The following is an 18,624-nucleotide window of genomic DNA, read 5'->3' as shown; positions in this document are numbered from 1 at the left end:
TACGCATTCAAGCGTAACAGTTCTTCGTCCTTCACTAATCGTGTCGCGGGTTTTGAGAAAGTTCGAAACCTGACGAACTGTGAAGTTGGTTTTGGTGTGTGTGGCGTTTTTTTGAGTGTCCTTCCGCAGTTATTATTTTTTTCAATTTTGTGCATTGCACAATAACCATGGTTCAACCTTGAGAACGGTTTGGCAAAGTGCTTCCAAACACCAACAAGAGGTATGTTTAATTAGTGTTTTATACTTATAATGAAAAAGCAACCGCTGTTAATTTTTGCAGATATTTGAGAGAATATGGGTGCAAAATACTTGGAGTTGATTACTTGAAATAGAAAGCTAATATGCTAATCATGATTAATAGCATATTAGCTTTGGCTTTTCTTTTTCAATTATTTGAGAACCATTGGAAGGAAAAGATTACTGCCATAACAGTGCAAAACTGGACAAAATTATGAATGCTTTCCATTTTTCTTTACCTGCAGATTTGTTGAATGTGCAAAGTTTTAATGAAAAAGAATAAACAAAATGGTGAGTACATGTTGTCACAGTCCTTGCTTGAATGTTCAACAATTTAACTTGGTCTTCCATCCTTTTTTAGCTCACTACAGCACAAACTAATAAAATACATTTTCACAACAGTTGGTCGTTGTGCCAGCTGTGGAGCCGGATAAGGGCCACAAAAATCATTGGATGTGTTTCATCTACAACTCTATTCGAACCAGTACATAATATATGAACATGCAGAAAACGATTTCATTTGGTTTATTAATGTACCCACAATTTGTGTACAAAACTTACCATTAAAAGAGTACATTTCAAAACATATACATAAGGCATATATAATCCACTTGAACAGTAACAAAACGTCACTTGCTGCCCATTAAAATAGAAAAATATTCGCAGTAATAGCGATTTGCGGAGCCCGTGAGTAACTGAGGATGTTCGTTTAAACACGCGGGTTAAAATAATTAAAAAAAGTGCTATTTACTGCGCAAAAACCAACAAAACCCTGCTGCAGTTATAACATAGCCCAAGCCAGTTTGGTCCACCCAATTTTAAAGGCCACAAGTGCCTATTTGGTTTATAATTATAAGCGACATTATAATTTCTATTTAACAAATATTATTTCAAAATACAATGAAGTTGCAAAAGAAACCATGGCAGTCATGGGCCCACTGAACTCACACATGGGCCCTGGGTGCACCGCACCGGATGCCTCGCGTGGGACCTGAAGGTTCCAAGAAAAACACAGCACAAAGATGAGTTTACTTGTTGTATTATCATTTGTAAGCGCATGGAAATTGTAAGTAAATCAATGCAGAGACGATGGCGAAAGGAATGGGTTAAGAATGGATGTACATCAATGGTTTTTAACAAGTACCAGTTTAAACAGTGCTGCGTGTCTGTGAAGACGGAAGGGCGGTTTTGTTGGTGCAATTTGTCGTTACTTGAACACGGGCATTATAGTTGCTTAATACGGGTGGATGATTGAAAAAAAAACCATCAAATAGCTATGTCAATGGTATGCGCATAAAACGTAGTCGAAACGGCAGTTTGAGGTGTTTGCTTCAATTTCGGCTGTGACTTGTTACATTGAATATTGCATTTAGGAATGTACGTCTGTTTTAAGGAAGACCGCCTCGGGCTTGATTTTTCTAAAAAAAAGTACTACATCTAACGTTAATCTCGTGTGCTATGTATAACTATGTACACAACTACAGAGTTAAAACGACACATAAATTGCCAACGATTGAGAAAGGGTTAATTTGCGTAAGCCAGATTTGTAATTCCACATTGTAAGATTTATGGACGGAACTTAAGAAGTGGTGAAGACCAACGAAAGGAAAAAATACAGTCATGCTTTTGCTATACACAAAGACATATTACTAAAGAAATAAAAACATTTAAAAGGAATTGTTACGCCGTGTCCTATATTGTTTCATTAGCGTGGTGTCCTGTTGAACCAGTTGGTCACGTTAGTTTCTTGTGTCGTCATAATCGTCTTTGTTGGGTAAACACCCGACTAAGTTCGAAATTAAAAATCGTGATTCACTTTTTTACATTCTATGGCGACAAAAAGGAGTAAAAATACTGGTGAGGATTCGGGTTTATTGCTTTGAGCGCTCGCTCCGCCAGCTCGGTGCGCGTTCAAAACCATTCCTTCCCAGCTGGAAGTCCAGGAACGTGGATTGAATTTCTTCGTATTTATTCATAACGAACGGCCCTGCGTGAGAAAAAATCACAGTAAAAAATGTCAGCACGGTCCAATTTATGAAATATTGATTGATAATTTCAAGGTTAACGTAAAACAACTTAAGGCAATGCGCAACACTTCTGCAATTTATACCACAAAGCAGGGAAGGTTTGCCGCTAAAACATGCACGTTACTACTAGTCTGCCCCTGTGCTGTGTTTTACGGTGTTTCAGTTACTTTCCCGCTAAATTAAAACGATTCATCCCGCTGAGGTTAAAAAGATTATCTCGCGATTTGAACAAATTGATTAGCAATCCCGGATATCTGAAGATTTAAACTGCAGCGTTCCGTCCGCGTCTTAAAAGCTGTGTGTTGAATTCGGTTAAGAAACATGCGTGAATAACTTGATCCGCCACAAAACTCTGTGACCGAGAATTGAGTGTGATATTAACTCTTGCAAACTCACCCTGCTGAACAACTGGTTCGTTAAGAGGTTTGCCGGCAATGAGAAGGAACCTGGAATCTTGGTCGGAGTTGTTCGCCAATTCAATACAATCTCCATCCGTGAATACGACGGTGTAGTGAGCTTGTATCTGCACACGAGCGCTTTTATATATATTTGAGTTTACAAAATGGTAAGATCTCCCAATGACAACTGTATATGGTCTTGGGAGTCGCTGCTCTAAAAGTCTTGTGAAAAGTGACTTTTAGGACCAAACAAGAACTCCCAATTTTACGAATATATATATGGAGAGAAAACGTCAGAAAGTGACTACAAGAATCAGCTTGTGCAAGTCAGTGACCGACGGATCTGTCTTTACAAATCAATATTATATTCCTAGAACTTTTGGAGTTCTAGGCATGGAACATAGTATTTTCTGTGTTTTCTACAGTTTGACAAAAAATACTAAGCAGCAAATTTATTCTTATATCAGACGCAAAAAATGCTCAATTTGTTTTACCAAAACAATCACGCAGCAATACAATTGATGAAGCCATTAAAATTACAACCATTACCTTACTAACTGCACTACGAAGAACTGTAAAGTAATACACAGTTAGATTAAATCGTATTCATTAGATGAATTACTCCACTGTGTTTATCACAAGTAGTTTAGAGGCTCACAGTTTTACCTCTTCTCCAGCTAAGTTGGAAACGCCATCTAGTGTGTAAACGAACGCAGTCCACCCCTCAGGAATCGCTTGCCTGTGTTTCGAGCCGGGTTTCAGACGATAATCGAGGTAGAGGGTTGGGGTCCTCGTGAAAACTTTTGACTGCAACAAAAAACATCTTCACAGCACTCGGTAACTCGTGTAGTTTACATCGGCTTGAAAAATTTCCACCTTGAAAAACATGCATTTTGGCACTTAACTTATCACAGTGTCTGGGTATCAAATGATTTTAAGCATCATAATAAAATAACCAAGGCAAACTAGGATAGCCCAGGTTTTTTTTGTGAAAGATATAAAAACTCACTTTTACTCCTAATGCTTCACCAGAAATAACAGCAACTGTGACACCATCTTTGCTTGGCTTGGGAATGTCCTTGCTTAGTAGCTCCTAAACAAACCACTACATTACACACGTATTTTTGAGTCAATTACTGTCACTTGATTAATAATAAGTTACAGACATGGCCACTATTTCAACCTAATAGGTTTTATTAAACAGCTATTTTTTGGCGATTTTGTCAGCTACATAGCCGACAAGACTTCCACTTTGTGGTGACTATACCGCCTCCATTAGGTTAAAACAGTGACTCTGTATAAAGCCTACTATACAAACCAATATTGGCTCTATTGCTTACTGCCACTGTTTATGACAAATGTCGTTAATCATTGTTGACTGACCTGATAGGCAGGTTCGCACATTTTTAAATCGCTCCGCAAGTTCACCCACAGTTGGACGGCAATCGTTTCATCCTGTGTGTGAGGCATCTCCGAATGCACAACGCCACGACCTTGAATTATATTATGATTTTTTTGCGTAAAACATCAATGCTATAAACAGTAACCTATTTCAATTAAAAGGCCAGTACTGATCCAGAAGGCTACTTTAGTATGTTTACGGTACAGGTTGCTGTTTTTGACAAGGAGGCCTAACAAACAAAACAACATAACAAAAACTGCATGGTTGTACATTACCTGCAGTCATCCATTGAAGATCACCAGTATTGATGACTCCTCTGTGCCCACAGAAATCTTCATGTTCTACTGATCCTTTGAGAATGTACGTCACTGTTTCAAACCCACGGTGAGGGTGATCGGGAAATCCTGAAAAACATTTCAGTTATTTTTTGATAAATACCTTAATTTGACACTCAGTTTGTTTGTGATTTCTGTTCATTTGGTATTTGCTTGCATTTGCATTAGGCGTGTACATGCTAAAATAAATAGGCTTGATACCAAATGCAATAAAAACAAAACCAAAATTAGCCAAAAAATTACATTATCTGTATAACTTTTGTAATAATATCTTCATATATTAGCAATGAAGCCAATAATATGTTTAAGGTTAGGTGCATAGGTCGAAACAGTAATATAAAACAACTTTCACCACATAACAAACCATTTTCTGCAAGTCCTTACCTCCAGGAGGTTTTACTTTGGCTTCATCGAGCAACAGAAAGGGGTCAAGATTTTTGAGCTCGGGGCGGCCGACACTTCGACGTACTTTTGCTCCCACACCCTCATTCATTTCAACGCTTAAAACTTTTCGTTGGACCTAAACACATGCATATATGTTGGTAAAGACCAATTGGTATGTTATTAAAAAGTTGCAGTGGATCCTTTCTATGTAACGGTTGTGGGCAAATTGCCATTAATAAAATAATGGGATTCAAGTTGAAGTGGTTTTTGGTGACATGTTCTGTTATATTTTAATAATCTGTCCTTCTGGTTTTTGGTATCATCGCCCTAGTTTTTATATTTAATACCTTTCTTGGTGCCGTCATCTTGTGTGTGTAGTTTTGTTGAAATGTTTTATGAAAAGAATCCTGAACACTGTCTGTTGATGAACTTCCAGTTCCAAAATACACAAGAAAGAATACAAAATGTATGGAACAATGCATAAAGAGAACAATATCGCTTGAAGTGTTCTTTTGAAAGACGATAATTGTATGTTAGTTAATTCTGAAACATACCAAGTTTTTAATAGCATTGTTTTTTGAAATTAATGAAACAAACGTGTGTAAATCAAGAGTTGACAAAACAAGTTAATTTTTATACCTGTGTCTCCTGTGTTTGCTTAGTTTGGGTTGTTGGGTGACAAGAAATATACTTTAGCCTACAACCTGTGCAGAAAATGTCCATACCAAAATAAAGAAAATACTATGGCAACAAAAATGATTCCTAGTGACCCTAATGGCAGTGCTTTTTCCATCAACAAACTAACCATGCACACAAAAACCAAGTGAACACCAAACAAACAGAGCATCTTAATAAACAAATCAAGGCTTTCAAACATATGTTTTCTGCCTAATAAATAAAGATTGCTTTGGTACATTTTAAAGCAAATTATCAAATTCACATAACTCTTTTTGCTGTTTTAAAATCTAGTTGTCTTGTGTCACATGTCTAGGTATGTTTATAATTGAGATGACCAACAATGGTAAGCTATTTACTATACAATTGTTACATGTCGAAATATTGGATCAATATTGACTTCTGAGCATCAATATTTAAAATTTGCACATATTCCAATTCTTGTGGTGAGCTGGTGTTGCAGAGGTAGATTGATTTGACAGAAAATATCGGAATAAACATAAAAAACACCATCACAACCCTAAACAATCTATTGTGGACACCCAACAATCAGAATATGTTCCAAACTGTCTTTAAAATAAGAAACATCTAGGCAAGAGTACGCCCAAAAAGTGTTTAAAACAAGAAAAAATAAGCAAATATAAAATAAACAGTTTTCAATAATAGAATGTGTATGCAACAAAAGTATCTGAACATTAAAGATCTATTAAGAGGCACAAGCTTAACTGGAATCTACAACTATTCCACATGGTTGTAGAATTGTACTCAATAAATTATGTGATTGGGATGCATCAAATGAAATAGCTTCAGGTATTGTTACAGTCAGGTCACTTGGTGTCTTATCACTGGTCTTGGTTTTGGTATTTTTCTTTTTTCGCTGCTTTGACGGCGGTGGCTTTGATTCATCTTCTGACGACGACTGAGGTTTGAACATGTCATCTGTCCATTTGCTCAAATGCTGGTTGCGAAGAGCATCATCAATTTTGGCCAAGTTACGGCGACTTTCAAGATTATATTTACGCCGCAGTTCATCCCTTGTCCGATGTCTAAACATGGCACTCATCAGGTCAAAATCTGCTCCCACTACTCCAAGAGCAGTGAAAAACTTCCTAGTTTGCTTTTCAGTCCAGCGTGATGCTTTTGCCGGGGGTCGTTTGCGGAAACTTAAGGTGTTAACTTTGCTCGACAAACCACTCTCATAAATCGCCGGGGAAGCATTGACCACCTCAACTGACTTTGGGGTGGAATTCACCACTAAACTCTCTTCGTCAATCACAACACTACCATCCTCATTTACTCGCAACTGTGGCACAAGAGCTGGCTCGTCTTCCTCTTTTTCCGCACTTTCGGCTTCTGTATTCACCGGAGCAGGACTTGCAGCTGGTGTTTCAGCCCTTTCTTCCATTTCTTGTACTTCTCGCAGCTTTGCCCGCAAACCTAGTTCTTTTCCGATACTCTTTGGAGGGTTAAGGTAGATTAAATCCGACATAGAAATGAGGTTGTGGTCCAAAGTTGGCCACTTCTTTTTCCCCTTTTCAGGTTCACGAAGTTGCAAGATCTTAAGCTTGTCTATTGCTCGCTGTTTATTCAGTTTTTCTTTCACCACTGATTCACGAACAGAATCATGTCGAACCCTGGTTGCCTGGGCTACATTCGGAGGCCTTTTGGCATGTACATGTATGTGTTTACTTCCCGCTGGAGGTGATCTTTGCAAAGGGGGGCTCATGATAGCTGGGGGCCTTGTTGGTGAACTGCCAACAGCTGGTCCTATTTCAGTAGTTTTGGGTATTTTTGTGAGCTCTGGTGACGCCATTGATTTTGCTGTTTCTGCATCAGGTGGCACAGCAGCAGATTGTGCAGCACTAAGCATTTGCATGCTGATGGAATCACTTCTAACGATAGCAGTTGGTGATTGCAAATTTGTAGAACTTTTGGTGACAACAGCCGATGCCTCTGTGCTACTGCTAATTGGAGCTTTAACTTGGTTATCAGTAGTTGTTTTAGTCATATTTCTACCGGCATTTGGTTTGGCCGAAGATCGCTTTGTGTTGGGCATTGCTGTAAACTTTCTTCTTCTAGATTTTGGTGGTTCTTTTGGCGTAAAACTTGTTTCAGATACCAGTGAATTACTTTTTGCAGCAGCATCATCACCAGAAGCAGCTAAGTATGGGTTGGGTTGTGGTTCTTGGACATTCGTATTTGAGGCAAGTTGATTGTTGTCGGCATTTGTTTTTGATTCAGTATCCTTCATGGCGTCTTTTGCTTCGACATCAATTTTGTCAATAACTTTACCCTGTGACAAATCTTCTTTTTCTCTGTCACCAGCAATCTCTGATGGGTTGTCCGTGTCTACACTTTTGGAATCCTCACTTTTTGCAGTACCTGCTCCCTGTGACTTTGGCAGAATCGGCCTAAACTTTTCTTTACGTCTCCGAATCATTCTTATCCAATTAACTCAACATTAAAACTCAGTAGTTTATCATAACAAAATTTGTTGCTATATCCTATACGCACATTGTATTTTCTTACAATCATTTGATATGTATTTTGAGCAAAAAAAACCCATGCAGATGAACAATACACAAAAGAAATAGAGGCATGGACACCGATAAAACCACAAAAAGTGTCAAGTTTGCTATTGCTATGTACTAGTTCCAAACTCTGAGCTAGGACTTAAAGTGTAAAGGAAGTTTTTTTGTTCACTTACCATAATTCCAAAGTCAGTACCTGGTAACAAAGGCTAGAGTCAGGGCAGGGTCTGCAAACCTGTTTACTAACTGCCAGTTATCAAACATCATTCGAAGAAACAGCCTGCCAGCTATTTCCATGAATGACAGATTTTATTTCACAAATCCGTCAATTGGCCAACAGGTTGGCAGACTTTCCTGAGACTCTATTCTTTCTCATCAGGACCTTATGGGATTTGGTTAATATCCAAATACTCAATAATATAAAAAATCAATAAACAATCAGCTAAAACGTACAGTTAACACCAAGAGCGTCGCAGCGTTCACCTAAACAAAAATGTGGAGTAGCCTGCCAGCTATTTCCATGAATGACAGATTTTATTTCACAAATCCGTCAATTGGCCAACAGGTTGGCAGACTTTCCTGAGACTCTATTCTTTCTCATCAGGACCTTATGGGATTTGGTTAATATCCAAATACTCAATAATATAAAAAATCAATAAACAATCAGCTAAAACGTACAGTTAACACCAAGAGCGTCGCAGCGTTCACCTAAACAAAAATGTGGAGTAGGACGTTTCCGCGCCATTAATGACTGGAGTTGTAAAACAGCACCTGCTTTCTTTTCCACAAGTTTAACCTCGCCCACAACGAAAACATAATCTGCAAACATCCAACTGATGGGTTTATAAACCTTCTGTGATCGTGTATTTGCCGTAGACATATCACCATGATTCAGCAAAAATCATGTGTTCATAAATTAACCAAGTCATTTTCCACAGGTAATTTGATTGCCCTTCGAAACAGCTTATGCGCTGCACTTAATTTAAAGGTACCTCAATTCCTAAAAGGTTTTTTCTGTGTGCATCGATCGCTCCATGTCCACGAGCTTCGATATGTAAGTTACGTAATTCGGTAAGATCACATTACGCAATTCCACGAAAATTAGGTTACTTTCTTAGGGCTGCATGACGTCACAAGCAGGCGTAACAAAACAGAAACCTCTTTTGTCAGTTGACGGTGACATAAAAAATGAACAGTGTACTAAACGCAGACATTTGAAGCTAGCATTTTTGGCTCTTGTTTAAAAACATTCTGTCAGACGCGTGAAAAAAAGTGTTTAAAAGTCCTACTTTTTTGCACCTTTGCCATCTGTTTCCCAGTCCCGCAGAGCACAGCAACTGTTTTGACTTTACTGTGTATTTTTTCGCAATCAGCACTGCTACAGAAGACAAAACACCCAATAAAATTAAAAAGCATACTCCAACAGGGTAACTCATAGTAAAATAGTTGAAGTAGAAGAATGTGGATCGTTGATCTACGTTTGCAACAAAAACACGCTTCTTTCTGGTGTTGTGCATTTCCCAAAGTGAAAAAGAATTAAAAATCTTGGAGAGTATGCATAATATTAAACCATACAACAAGTGGTTTGTTTCATTACATTTTTTATACTGTCAGTATTTCCTTCCAAAGGGATATAAAAAATCTGCCTTATATACATACTTATACAAACAACATTATGGGACAAAGAAACGCACTTAAATGTATAAAGTTTATGATAACACAGAAGACAAAATAAGCCGCAATGTACACAGCACAAAGTTCCTTCTCTGCATATAAAGCGCGTTTCTGAAAAGAAAGTGACGTCTACAGCATATCTACGTACGGTTATGACTTTTATATGCAACGAAAGCAACAGTAAGAAACATGTGCAAATAACGATAAAACGAAAGAACTCAGTAGGGGTCGTACACAGAAAAAATGTCCATATGCGAAAAACGCTATGCCTGCTTCATGCACATAGAGTGCCCATCGTTTTCCAATAAGTTTGGCGCTGGTATAGTTTTGTAGATAATATATCACGTCATATGGTACACTAGCTGCATGGCTAGATAACTGTTTTCCAAACTGGATATTGAGGTGACCGAAAAAATTTACAAAATAGTAATGAGACAGCTTTTTTATGCGTTAGTGAACAATTCAGATGCATTTTCCAATTTTTTTGGGATAAAAGCGGTAAGAAGCATTGGTAGAATGGTGATCTAAACGGGGAAGGGATCAGATGGATTCACAGTCATATATTCAGACACAACACAGAAAGGAATCGCAACTACGCATTGATTACTCTACAAAGCAAGTACAATAGAAGATGTACGTTATACAAAACAACATATTGCATTGTCTCTTTAAGCGGGGCTTAACAAATTAAACTTTATTCACATAAAGCAAACTGTCGTTCATTCTATCCGTCGAATAATAAATAAGTTAAGAACCAAAATTTGTCAAAACAAGTCGCACAACTTTTTTAAACTTGGCCACATTATTACCATGAAGTTCTCTTCAAACGCTTAACAAAACTTAACAAAGAATTTAAAATAATTGCTTCACCGATACCCTGTAAATGCTCAGATCACTTGCACTTTGCCAATACAAAAGAACTGCGCACACGCCATCAAAGCACATCTTAAAAAATACTTTGCCATGAAACTTTACAACTTGGATACGACAAAACCACTCGATTTAAGAGACGGAAGAATCATGGTTTGGTAAAGCACCACATATTTATGAGGCTGCGACAGCCATGGCTGTTTCTATCATGGCTTTATTTGAGGTTGCTTCGCAAGAAGTGCTTACGTGCAACCACATCTTAGTGGACTGGATTACTTAACTGTGGCGTCACTATATGCATTTATATTTCTTGTGTTCTTCTGTTGGACCACATTTAGAGACTGCTTCTGACAGACATGTTGAGAACGCTCATTGGGTCTTTCCTTCGCCCTTCAACCTTAACTCGGTGGCGTGAATCCTCATTTGGAGGCGATTTTCAAAATCGTAACCGGCGTAGTTTTCCTGTTGATGAAACAATTTGGTTTGTTTGTGACAATTTGTGTTTTTTCAACATCATATAATACACAGCAATGTTTCATGCATGACAAGACAGGATCGCCCACTGCGCAGGGGTCCTTACTTGGGGATCACAGCTATCGTACCAAGATCATTAGGTGCGAACCTAATTGTCATATAATAGCCTGGTTTTTATACAAAGTTCTTGCAAATTTTGTGGGTCAGAATAATTGTCTGTTTAAATGGCAATCTATTGCCAAAAAATTCGGCATCACAAGAAAACGGTAGAAACAACATTAGACCTTGAAACATGTTTGCGAAAGTTTTTAATTGATTTAGGCTACTATCTTGTTAGCAGTAGATTGGGAAGCACAAAACAAGTTAATATCCTAAACTTAACCGACCTTGCAATGTTTGAGAAGATTAAAACCTCTCGATTGGCAATCGGTAGATTCGATGAGAGTGGTTGCGAGTTCGTAGCAAGCGAAAGGTGCAAAGTGACCATCTTCCAAATCACGTTCAGAAACCTGGCGAAAAAGGCTTTATAATATATTGTAAATTCCAAAAAGTTATGGGTCTTATTATAATGTCTGCCAACGCATTGTCAACAAAGTAATATATTGTACCTTTTACTCGACCAAGCTAAAATTGTGTTTTAAAATACTCAATGTGGTGTTGGATTTTGCATATAACAGGCATAAAATTGGACAGTGCGTTATGCTCGTCAAATGCAACATATTCATTTCATGTTTCTAACAAAAGTAATTTATAACAAAACACTTTATGATACCTAAATGTTCCTAGACTTTTGTTGTATAAAAACCAGTACAACTTTCACAAAACATGCAAACATTCACCTGAAAGGCCTGCTGAAAGCAGTTCATTGCGTTTGTTACGTCACCAAGAGTTTTGTGTATTGAACCCATCAACAAATGCTTCAGCCCGATTAGACAGGGGTCGTTTACGTTTTGGCACACTGCAAAAAATTCACTTCCATTTAACCGCAATGACTACGCAAGCTGAAAAGGACGGAGGTGCGTGAGTCAGCATTTTGTGCGGCGGGTGATGAGTCAGCATCAGGTCATTTACTGGCTTGGGGCAATTCAAAAGTTTTTGCCAAAAAATTAAACCGGTTTGGAAGGGTAGCGCATTGCACGGTAGGATTTAGTCATTGCTTTTTGATGTATTTTTCGCCAAACACTGCGATATGGACAAAACTACACTCACCATTTTTCATTTACATTTGTACAAAAACATAGTTTGCAAACCAAATTTTTACGTTGGTATTATCTAGAAATTCCCGTATACCTACCAAACTACCAGATTAAACGTATCAAATTTAAAAATTACTTCAATTTGATTTGTTTCATGAAAAAAGAAAAAGCAAACCTGTCATCATTTTCTCCAAGCTCGCCTTCTCGCAGTTGGGGAAGGCCCTCCACAAGTAGACGATTTCAAACAACAGCAAGGTCACGTGGTCATGACTGGGCGGAATCTTCTGGAATACCTTTGCCTAAAAAAGGAACAGAATAGCGCATTAAGTAAGCCAGCAGCCGTATAACAGCATGCAGGACGCTATGAAAATGTAATTTTAATGATGATGTAATTTTAGCTGCCTGTAGTTGTTCCATGTAGTATTGTTGCTACACAATACATGTATTATATCAGCATAGCTCTATTTTTAAATGTGCCGCTTTTAGAATATCACGGTTTTGTCTAGTGTGACAGTGAAAGATATATACAGCCGTTCGCTATTTTAATTAATATAACAGCGATGGCAGTAATCCCAGCACATGATCGCGAAACATTCGCCAAGACAGCACACTCACTTTTCTCACGACGTAAACTTCCAATTGGTTGTTCTTGCGCTTCATCAGTTTGGGGACTTCCCCCATCAACTCTTGGCATTCTTTTAAGTTGCCGATAACTCCATGCAGCACTGCAAAGGAAAAAAATATGTTTTTACTTAAAAACGAACTTGCGGAGAGCTTTGTTTAGGGTGTTGCGATAGTCATGGCGGTTAAACTTGAACAAAAAGAAATGATTATGAAAAGCATAGATCTTCCACTGACAACTCGGGTTGGTTTTGATTCTTGCAAAAAGTGATTCCTAGGACTGGCCTAGATTGCTGCTAAATCATCCAATCAATCGATATTGTTTTATAAATATATATTTCACCAATACGGCATCATCAGTATTCTAAAAGCAACAAATAAAAGTAATCGCAATGATTAGAATTAATAGCACATGTGATTTAGCAGCAATCTAGGCCAGTCCCAGGAATCACTTTTAACTTGAACAAACGCGCATTCTTATGAGGAAATAAAGGGAGGTGGAATGTTTTCGTTTTTATACTGAGCAAGACTCACGTGCTGTGAGGTAGGCGTAGTAACAGACCGACCACTTGGACTCTTCCTTCAACCTTTGAACAGAAACCAACTTAGCTGGCAAAATACCATACTGTTACGTCATAATCACAAACGACGACGGTGTTAGTCAGTGGTTCTTGGTACAGAGACTGATGAAAATTTGTCATGTCTAATATGGAGGCCTTAAAATTACGAGTGGACGGTAGGGAACCACTAAAATAAGTTGGTTACGTACGACAGTATACTGGATTATATTTAACAAGTAAGAAAGGTGATTTTACCTTATTATATTGCTCAAAGCACGTTCCCAGTCCATTTGCATAATACAGCACCAGCCTGTGGATCGAACAAAGAGTTTTATGTGACGTAAACAATGGTACAAGACCGCTAATTCTTGTACCTATCTCATATGCACAAAGAAGTTGCAATTCTCGCTGTTCTGCCGCTTGGTCGTAGGATTCTTGCAAAGCTATCAATGCCCCGTTGATGTTACACTGAAAATCATATATTTTATGACGTAACAGACAACACTGTACAGCCACAAATGTACTGCAATGTAAACATGTCAGGCAAACTCAATCCAACAAAATATACCTAAATAATCCAACAAATTACAAACACTCCCAATTCTGTACCTTGCACCTTAGGACCCGTCCTTTGAAGAACAAAACTAATGATGAGGTTGGATATTTTTTTTCGTTTTCCTCGAGAAGTTGTTCTGCTTCTGGAAGTCCAGCTTCCAGTGAATCGCCGTCAACGGCAAAGAATGGTCTGACCACGGTATGGTACCACAGAAGGCACAACCTATTTTAAAATGAATTGTGTTAAAAGTTCTGATAAACAAGGTCAACATCACTCAAATAGGAAAGTAATATATAAATATTTACAATAAATTTGTAAAACAGTCTTATCAGGCTTGTCGATATTATGACGTATTTCTATTTGCTCCTTGGATATTTATTCATCGTTGCTCAAAAACAATGCAAAAAGCAACACACCTAAAATAGTATATTCATATACACTAGTGCTTCCCAACCAGTGGGTCGCGAAGCTATTTCAGGTGGGTCGCGAAGCATTTCTAAATGTTACAGTTTTTTATTAGACCACGAAATTATTGCATTATAATTGTTTTTCATTCGTTTGGTCATATGTCCTTGTGGGTCGCACATTAAAACTTGCATTAAAAGTGGGTCGCGAACTGAAAAAGGTTGGGAAGCACTGATATACACAAAGCAACTTTGCAGGCAAAACTTGTTATAAATTACACCATATTTTCATGATGGACAAATCAAAAATGCTCACATTGCCATTGGTGCCTTCATATCCCTGCTGTTGCAGGCAACTTCGAGTGACTTGACGCCCACCTTGCGATCGCCACAAAACCCCATCATATTTACGAGTCGCAGGAGGTTTTGAGGGACCAAGGAAACACAAAGATTAAAAGCACCATAACCAAAACAAACTGAACCATAGAGTCGCAAAAGCATATCGTCTGAAGTTTCCTTCATATCGTCTGCAGTGAAAGCCTTGAAATCTGTCGTGAGCTCATCAACCCTGTAATGATAAAGATAATACAACAAATCTGTTTGGTAGTTTTGCGATTTATGATATTAATTTTAATATTGTGCTTTTTATATCAACTACTTACACAAAACACCTTACTTTTTAAAGCACTAATTTAAAGTAAGGTGGATGAAACATGGATATATGCAAGATTTGTATCTAACATTGCTTAAAGTGAGGAACAATTATCTTCTTTTAGTATTTAAATTGCCCACAGCTTTATAACCAAACACAAATGCACCTAATGACATTAACAGCTGTGAGAATATGAGTAGGCATGTTTCCTCTAATAAGGCATACGCAATTCACTCATGTTTTTAATCGCAACTATTTTGCTGTGAGTTTGATGCGTCATACATTTTTTAACAAAAAAACATGCATTGTGCCATGACAAATTCTATTAAAACACACCACTTACATGTCGCTTGAGCCGTTACTGCCATTTGAATTCAGGCTAGATGTGGATCCGCTTAGTTTTAGGTCCTCGACGGTAAGATTGCTGTTTCCAGAAGATCCGTTAACAAATCCAACTGTAGTCGGTTCCTGTGAAAGACTGAAATTGGTTTGGGAGCTCCGGCACAAGTTAAACAAATGTCATTGCTGCACCAGAATTATGTGGATGGGATGAACCGTAAATTAATAGATTTGCAGTCAACTACACTTTTGGTTTACAACCCAAAAGAAAAATTTTGTGTGAACACAATTGCCAGAAAAAAGCAGAAATTTTGAAACTGTCTTTATATATATATATACACTATTGTCTAAAATCTGGTTACAGTGCAAACGGATATGAAAACCAGTGAAATTTTGCTTCTGTTTTCTTAGAATATCTGCAACATGGCAGTGAATTGAAGCACGTTGATGGGGAAATGTGGCCATTTCAAACTCCATTTAACCTGTGTTATACTAAGCCGGTTAGGTTTTCTCCTGTACTGGTCCATTTGGACAATTAGGCACCCTATCAATAATCACAATGAAGTAGTATTGGCTAAATGGAAACTATTGATTATTTGAGAGGATGTTGAGGTGAGCTTAATTCAAGAATGGACCCTTAGCTGATCGCTTAACATTGGCATAAATTTAAAATTGTGGGTGTTACATGTCCATATGCTATGGTTTACATCTACAGCTGTGTTCCTTACTTGGGCCACCTGGAAATAATGACAAGTTCAGTCACATATAAATCATTTCCTAATATTGAATTGGACATTTCCAAAAAACTATCAGTTACAGTTGTTACAATAGTATTGTCATTGTTGCGTTGTCATTGTTTTAAGCATGAAGTTTGTGGAAAAGGATTGTGTTTTTTATTCTATTGCATCACTACATAAAAACTGATATATGATATACTGTATGTGACGTGACCATCACTGAACCAGAAAGTCTCACTGTAAATGGTAACAATGCCATCCCCACATTTACATGGGTGAAATTAGAGAAACTAACTATCCAAGAATTAAAAGCACATTCTAAAAGGGTGAGAACAACAGATCACAATAACCGCCCACATAAAGCCATGGCAAACCCAATACACTGTGTACACAAACTTCTCACCATACAATGAAGGTGTCTGGCAGATAAAATGTCACCAATCTGTTGGTAGCATTTCTCATATATTTTCCATGCTTTCCGTAAATTCCATCCCCCCTTGATGTAACCTGCCACACAGTAAGTTATCAAAAAACATGCTACTGAGAAAATTTTATTTTTCATTTGGCTAAGGTTAGGTTTTGAAGTCAGTGACCAACACAAATGTTAGCAGGAGAATTATTGCACTCATTAATGACACACAAAATACTAAATGTTTGTAAATATCACAAGAATTTGTTGAAGCAATTTGTTGTAGCATTATGAAAAACAATTTTTTTTGCTGATATTTCATAAGGGGTCACTTCATCAAACTTAAAGTTTAAACAAAAAACTATTAAATCCAAATAGGTCTACCTGTAAGATCTTGTTTTATGAAATGTATGAGCGCGATATACAGGTAAGAATCAGCCACGATCACTCTCCTTTGTAAAATTTGTGCTCTTGTCAATGGTGGTTTGACGGGGCCCTACAAGAATGTATATGGCATCATTTGCATTACAAATACACAACATCCAGGAATTGGGATGCTACATTCCATCAATATCAAATGAAAACATGCATATTAAATGGAAATGTCAATCGTTAGTTATAAGAACCTATAAAATAAAGGGATATATAAATTGACATTGGCAACTGCTAATTCCCATGGGGCGAAGACAAAGCCTTCTATTACTCAACATGCTGTGTAATTATGTAGGACAATACATTGCTTATGTTGCAATATACTGATTGCTAGGTAGAATATGATGCAGTTCAGGTGGAAATTTAGGCTTTGAAAATCCCACCTTTCAATCGTTCCAGTTATTATACAAGCATTTACAAATACAGACATTAATATGTATATATATATTACTAATTTACCTTCTTCTTAAATTTTTTCTTGAACAAATCAATCAGATCCTCTTCAGCAGAGTTGCACAGTTTCTGAGTTGCTTTTAGTGCAACGATAGCCTTTTCTAGTTTCTCTTCTTCAAATGACATGAGACCTCTCTGTAACATATTAAGTTTGTTAAAAAACAAGCCAGTTTTTTTGTGGATAATCAAACCACAGCTAACTTACCATGAAACACACAAAGCTTGCCCCCGCACTCATTAAAGGACTGCTCTCTCTGAAAAATTACATATGCACGTACAGAAAATATTACAAAACAACGACAAACCTTGCATATGCATAACACTGCCTTAAAGTATATCACATGAAAAACTGATAAAATAGAATCAAAAACCTTTTAGACGCAACATTTATTAATTTTTTTGGACTTGGTTTCTTATACCTGAATTTGTTAAAAAGTACTTCAGCTTCATTAAAACCATTGTTTAGAATTAACGTGACTCCTTCCAATGCCAAAGTATGGTCGTCGAAGTCAGGGGGGAGCTGGATCTGTGGTGCTCCGCTTGCCATCTTGTTTAAATCTTGTTGTATTTTACAGAATCACAAAATGTTACATAATTTCCAAATTACACAGATTACAATCTGAGAATATAAGCAGTATTTAAAAATTGCACTACACAATACATTGTATAAGACACACTGGTTTTAAGACCACAAGCTTTTAATCCACAGAAGTTGACTAAAATTAAGTGGTCATTGATTCAAGGGTACAGCACAAAAGTCGCACATACATAATTTATGCTCTGTTGTTGGCCAAACATCCACTTCCCTTCCCAACAACCAAAGTGCTATATCCTATGCTTAATGGTAAACCGTGCATATTCAGTAACCTATCTACTTGAATAACACAAAGGGAATCCCAGCATTTGACAAAAAACGTCTCTGTATAGTTTCTACCTCATAATATAAGTTTCGTGAATCTATTAATTTGCACTATTTAGTCAATTTAGCACTGCCCTAAAGGTCTAGGGACCGACATAGCGTCATTTTGCAATCATATATAGGTAATAACAAAAGCAATTAAACCATCAGAAAACCATACATGTTCCAAATTTGGAGAAAAAAACTTCAAAAATCAGTTGCTTTGCCACGTACGTACGTACATGAATGAAAACAAAAATTATGAAGTTGCGGTGTCATGTGCCTCCAACCGTATCCAACTGCTTATCGAAGCGTGACGATCGTCACAACAGGTAATCAGATACCGAATTTGCAGATGGT

At 37.4% G+C, this 18,624-nt stretch overlaps 3 protein-coding genes and 1 long non-coding RNA gene across 4 annotated transcripts; 1 reads left to right on the top strand and 3 right to left on the bottom strand.

Moving 5' to 3' along the window:
• Positions 1–78: 78 nt before the first annotated feature.
• On the top strand, positions 79–721 carry LOC145912433 (uncharacterized). The gene is made up of 3 exons (XR_014403300.1): positions 79–220; positions 281–528; positions 599–721. It is a non-coding gene; the product is annotated as an uncharacterized LOC145912433 (long non-coding RNA).
• A 539-nt stretch (positions 722–1,260) lies between these two features.
• LOC145912621 (pirin-like) lies at positions 1,261–5,540 on the bottom strand. The gene is made up of 9 exons (XM_083000154.1): positions 5,423–5,540; positions 5,131–5,292; positions 4,784–4,919; positions 4,340–4,468; positions 4,046–4,155; positions 3,672–3,755; positions 3,329–3,469; positions 2,661–2,787; positions 1,261–2,224 (listed from the first exon to the last, which is right to left on the bottom strand). The coding sequence occupies exons 1-9, from the start codon at positions 5,504–5,506 to the stop codon at positions 2,109–2,111; spliced, it is 1,089 nt and encodes a 362-aa protein (XP_082856280.1). The 5' UTR covers positions 5,507–5,540; the 3' UTR covers positions 1,261–2,108.
• On the bottom strand, positions 5,489–7,958 carry LOC145912620 (uncharacterized). Its single transcript, XM_083000153.1, has one exon. The coding sequence runs from the start codon at positions 7,896–7,898 to the stop codon at positions 6,180–6,182; it is 1,719 nt and encodes a 572-aa protein (XP_082856279.1). The 5' UTR covers positions 7,899–7,958; the 3' UTR covers positions 5,489–6,179.
• Positions 7,959–9,346: 1,388 nt separating this feature from the next.
• On the bottom strand, positions 9,347–17,981 carry LOC145910413 (tetratricopeptide repeat protein 39C-like). The gene is made up of 16 exons (XM_082997532.1): positions 17,786–17,981; positions 17,572–17,620; positions 17,373–17,501; positions 16,866–16,977; positions 16,476–16,579; positions 15,340–15,464; positions 14,661–14,912; positions 13,994–14,162; positions 13,759–13,852; positions 13,640–13,694; positions 13,359–13,411; positions 12,819–12,928; positions 12,379–12,502; positions 11,847–11,965; positions 11,394–11,516; positions 9,347–10,995 (listed from the first exon to the last, which is right to left on the bottom strand). The coding sequence occupies exons 1-16, from the start codon at positions 17,911–17,913 to the stop codon at positions 10,903–10,905; spliced, it is 1,839 nt and encodes a 612-aa protein (XP_082853658.1). The 5' UTR covers positions 17,914–17,981; the 3' UTR covers positions 9,347–10,902.
• Between the last annotated feature and the right edge of the window lie 643 nt (positions 17,982–18,624).

This window comes from Ascidia mentula, chromosome 8 (assembly GCF_947561715.1).
Source record: "Ascidia mentula chromosome 8, kaAscMent1.1, whole genome shotgun sequence".
Taxonomy (NCBI): domain Eukaryota; kingdom Metazoa; phylum Chordata; class Ascidiacea; order Phlebobranchia; family Ascidiidae; genus Ascidia; species Ascidia mentula.
This window is presented reverse-complemented; position numbering and strand designations above follow the sequence as displayed.

Bases quoted from the DNA above. Each gene is read 5' to 3' on its own strand.
- LOC145912621 (XM_083000154.1), bottom strand. From the start codon at position 5,506: ATGGACATTTTCTGCACAGGTTGTAGGCTAAAGTATATTTCTTGTCAC. The intron at 4,156-4,339 runs GTAATGTACAAC...ATATAATTCAAG, and splicing joins TCTTCAATGGATGACTGCAG to GTCGTGGCGTTGTGCATTCG. The intron at 3,470-3,671 runs GTGAGTTTTTAT...TTTTTGTTGCAG, and splicing joins GTGAAGCATTAGGAGTAAAA to TCAAAAGTTTTCACGAGGAC.
- LOC145912620 (XM_083000153.1), bottom strand. From the start codon at position 7,898: ATGATTCGGAGACGTAAAGAAAAGTTTAGGCCGATTCTGCCAAAGTCA.
- LOC145910413 (XM_082997532.1), bottom strand. From the start codon at position 17,913: ATGGCAAGCGGAGCACCACAGATCCAGCTCCCCCCTGACTTCGACGAC. The intron at 16,580-16,865 runs GTAGACCTATTT...ACTGTGTGGCAG, and splicing joins CATAAAACAAGATCTTACAG to GTTACATCAAGGGGGGATGG. The intron at 13,695-13,758 runs GTACAAGAATTA...TTCGATCCACAG, and splicing joins TCTTTGTGCATATGAGATAG to GCTGGTGCTGTATTATGCAA.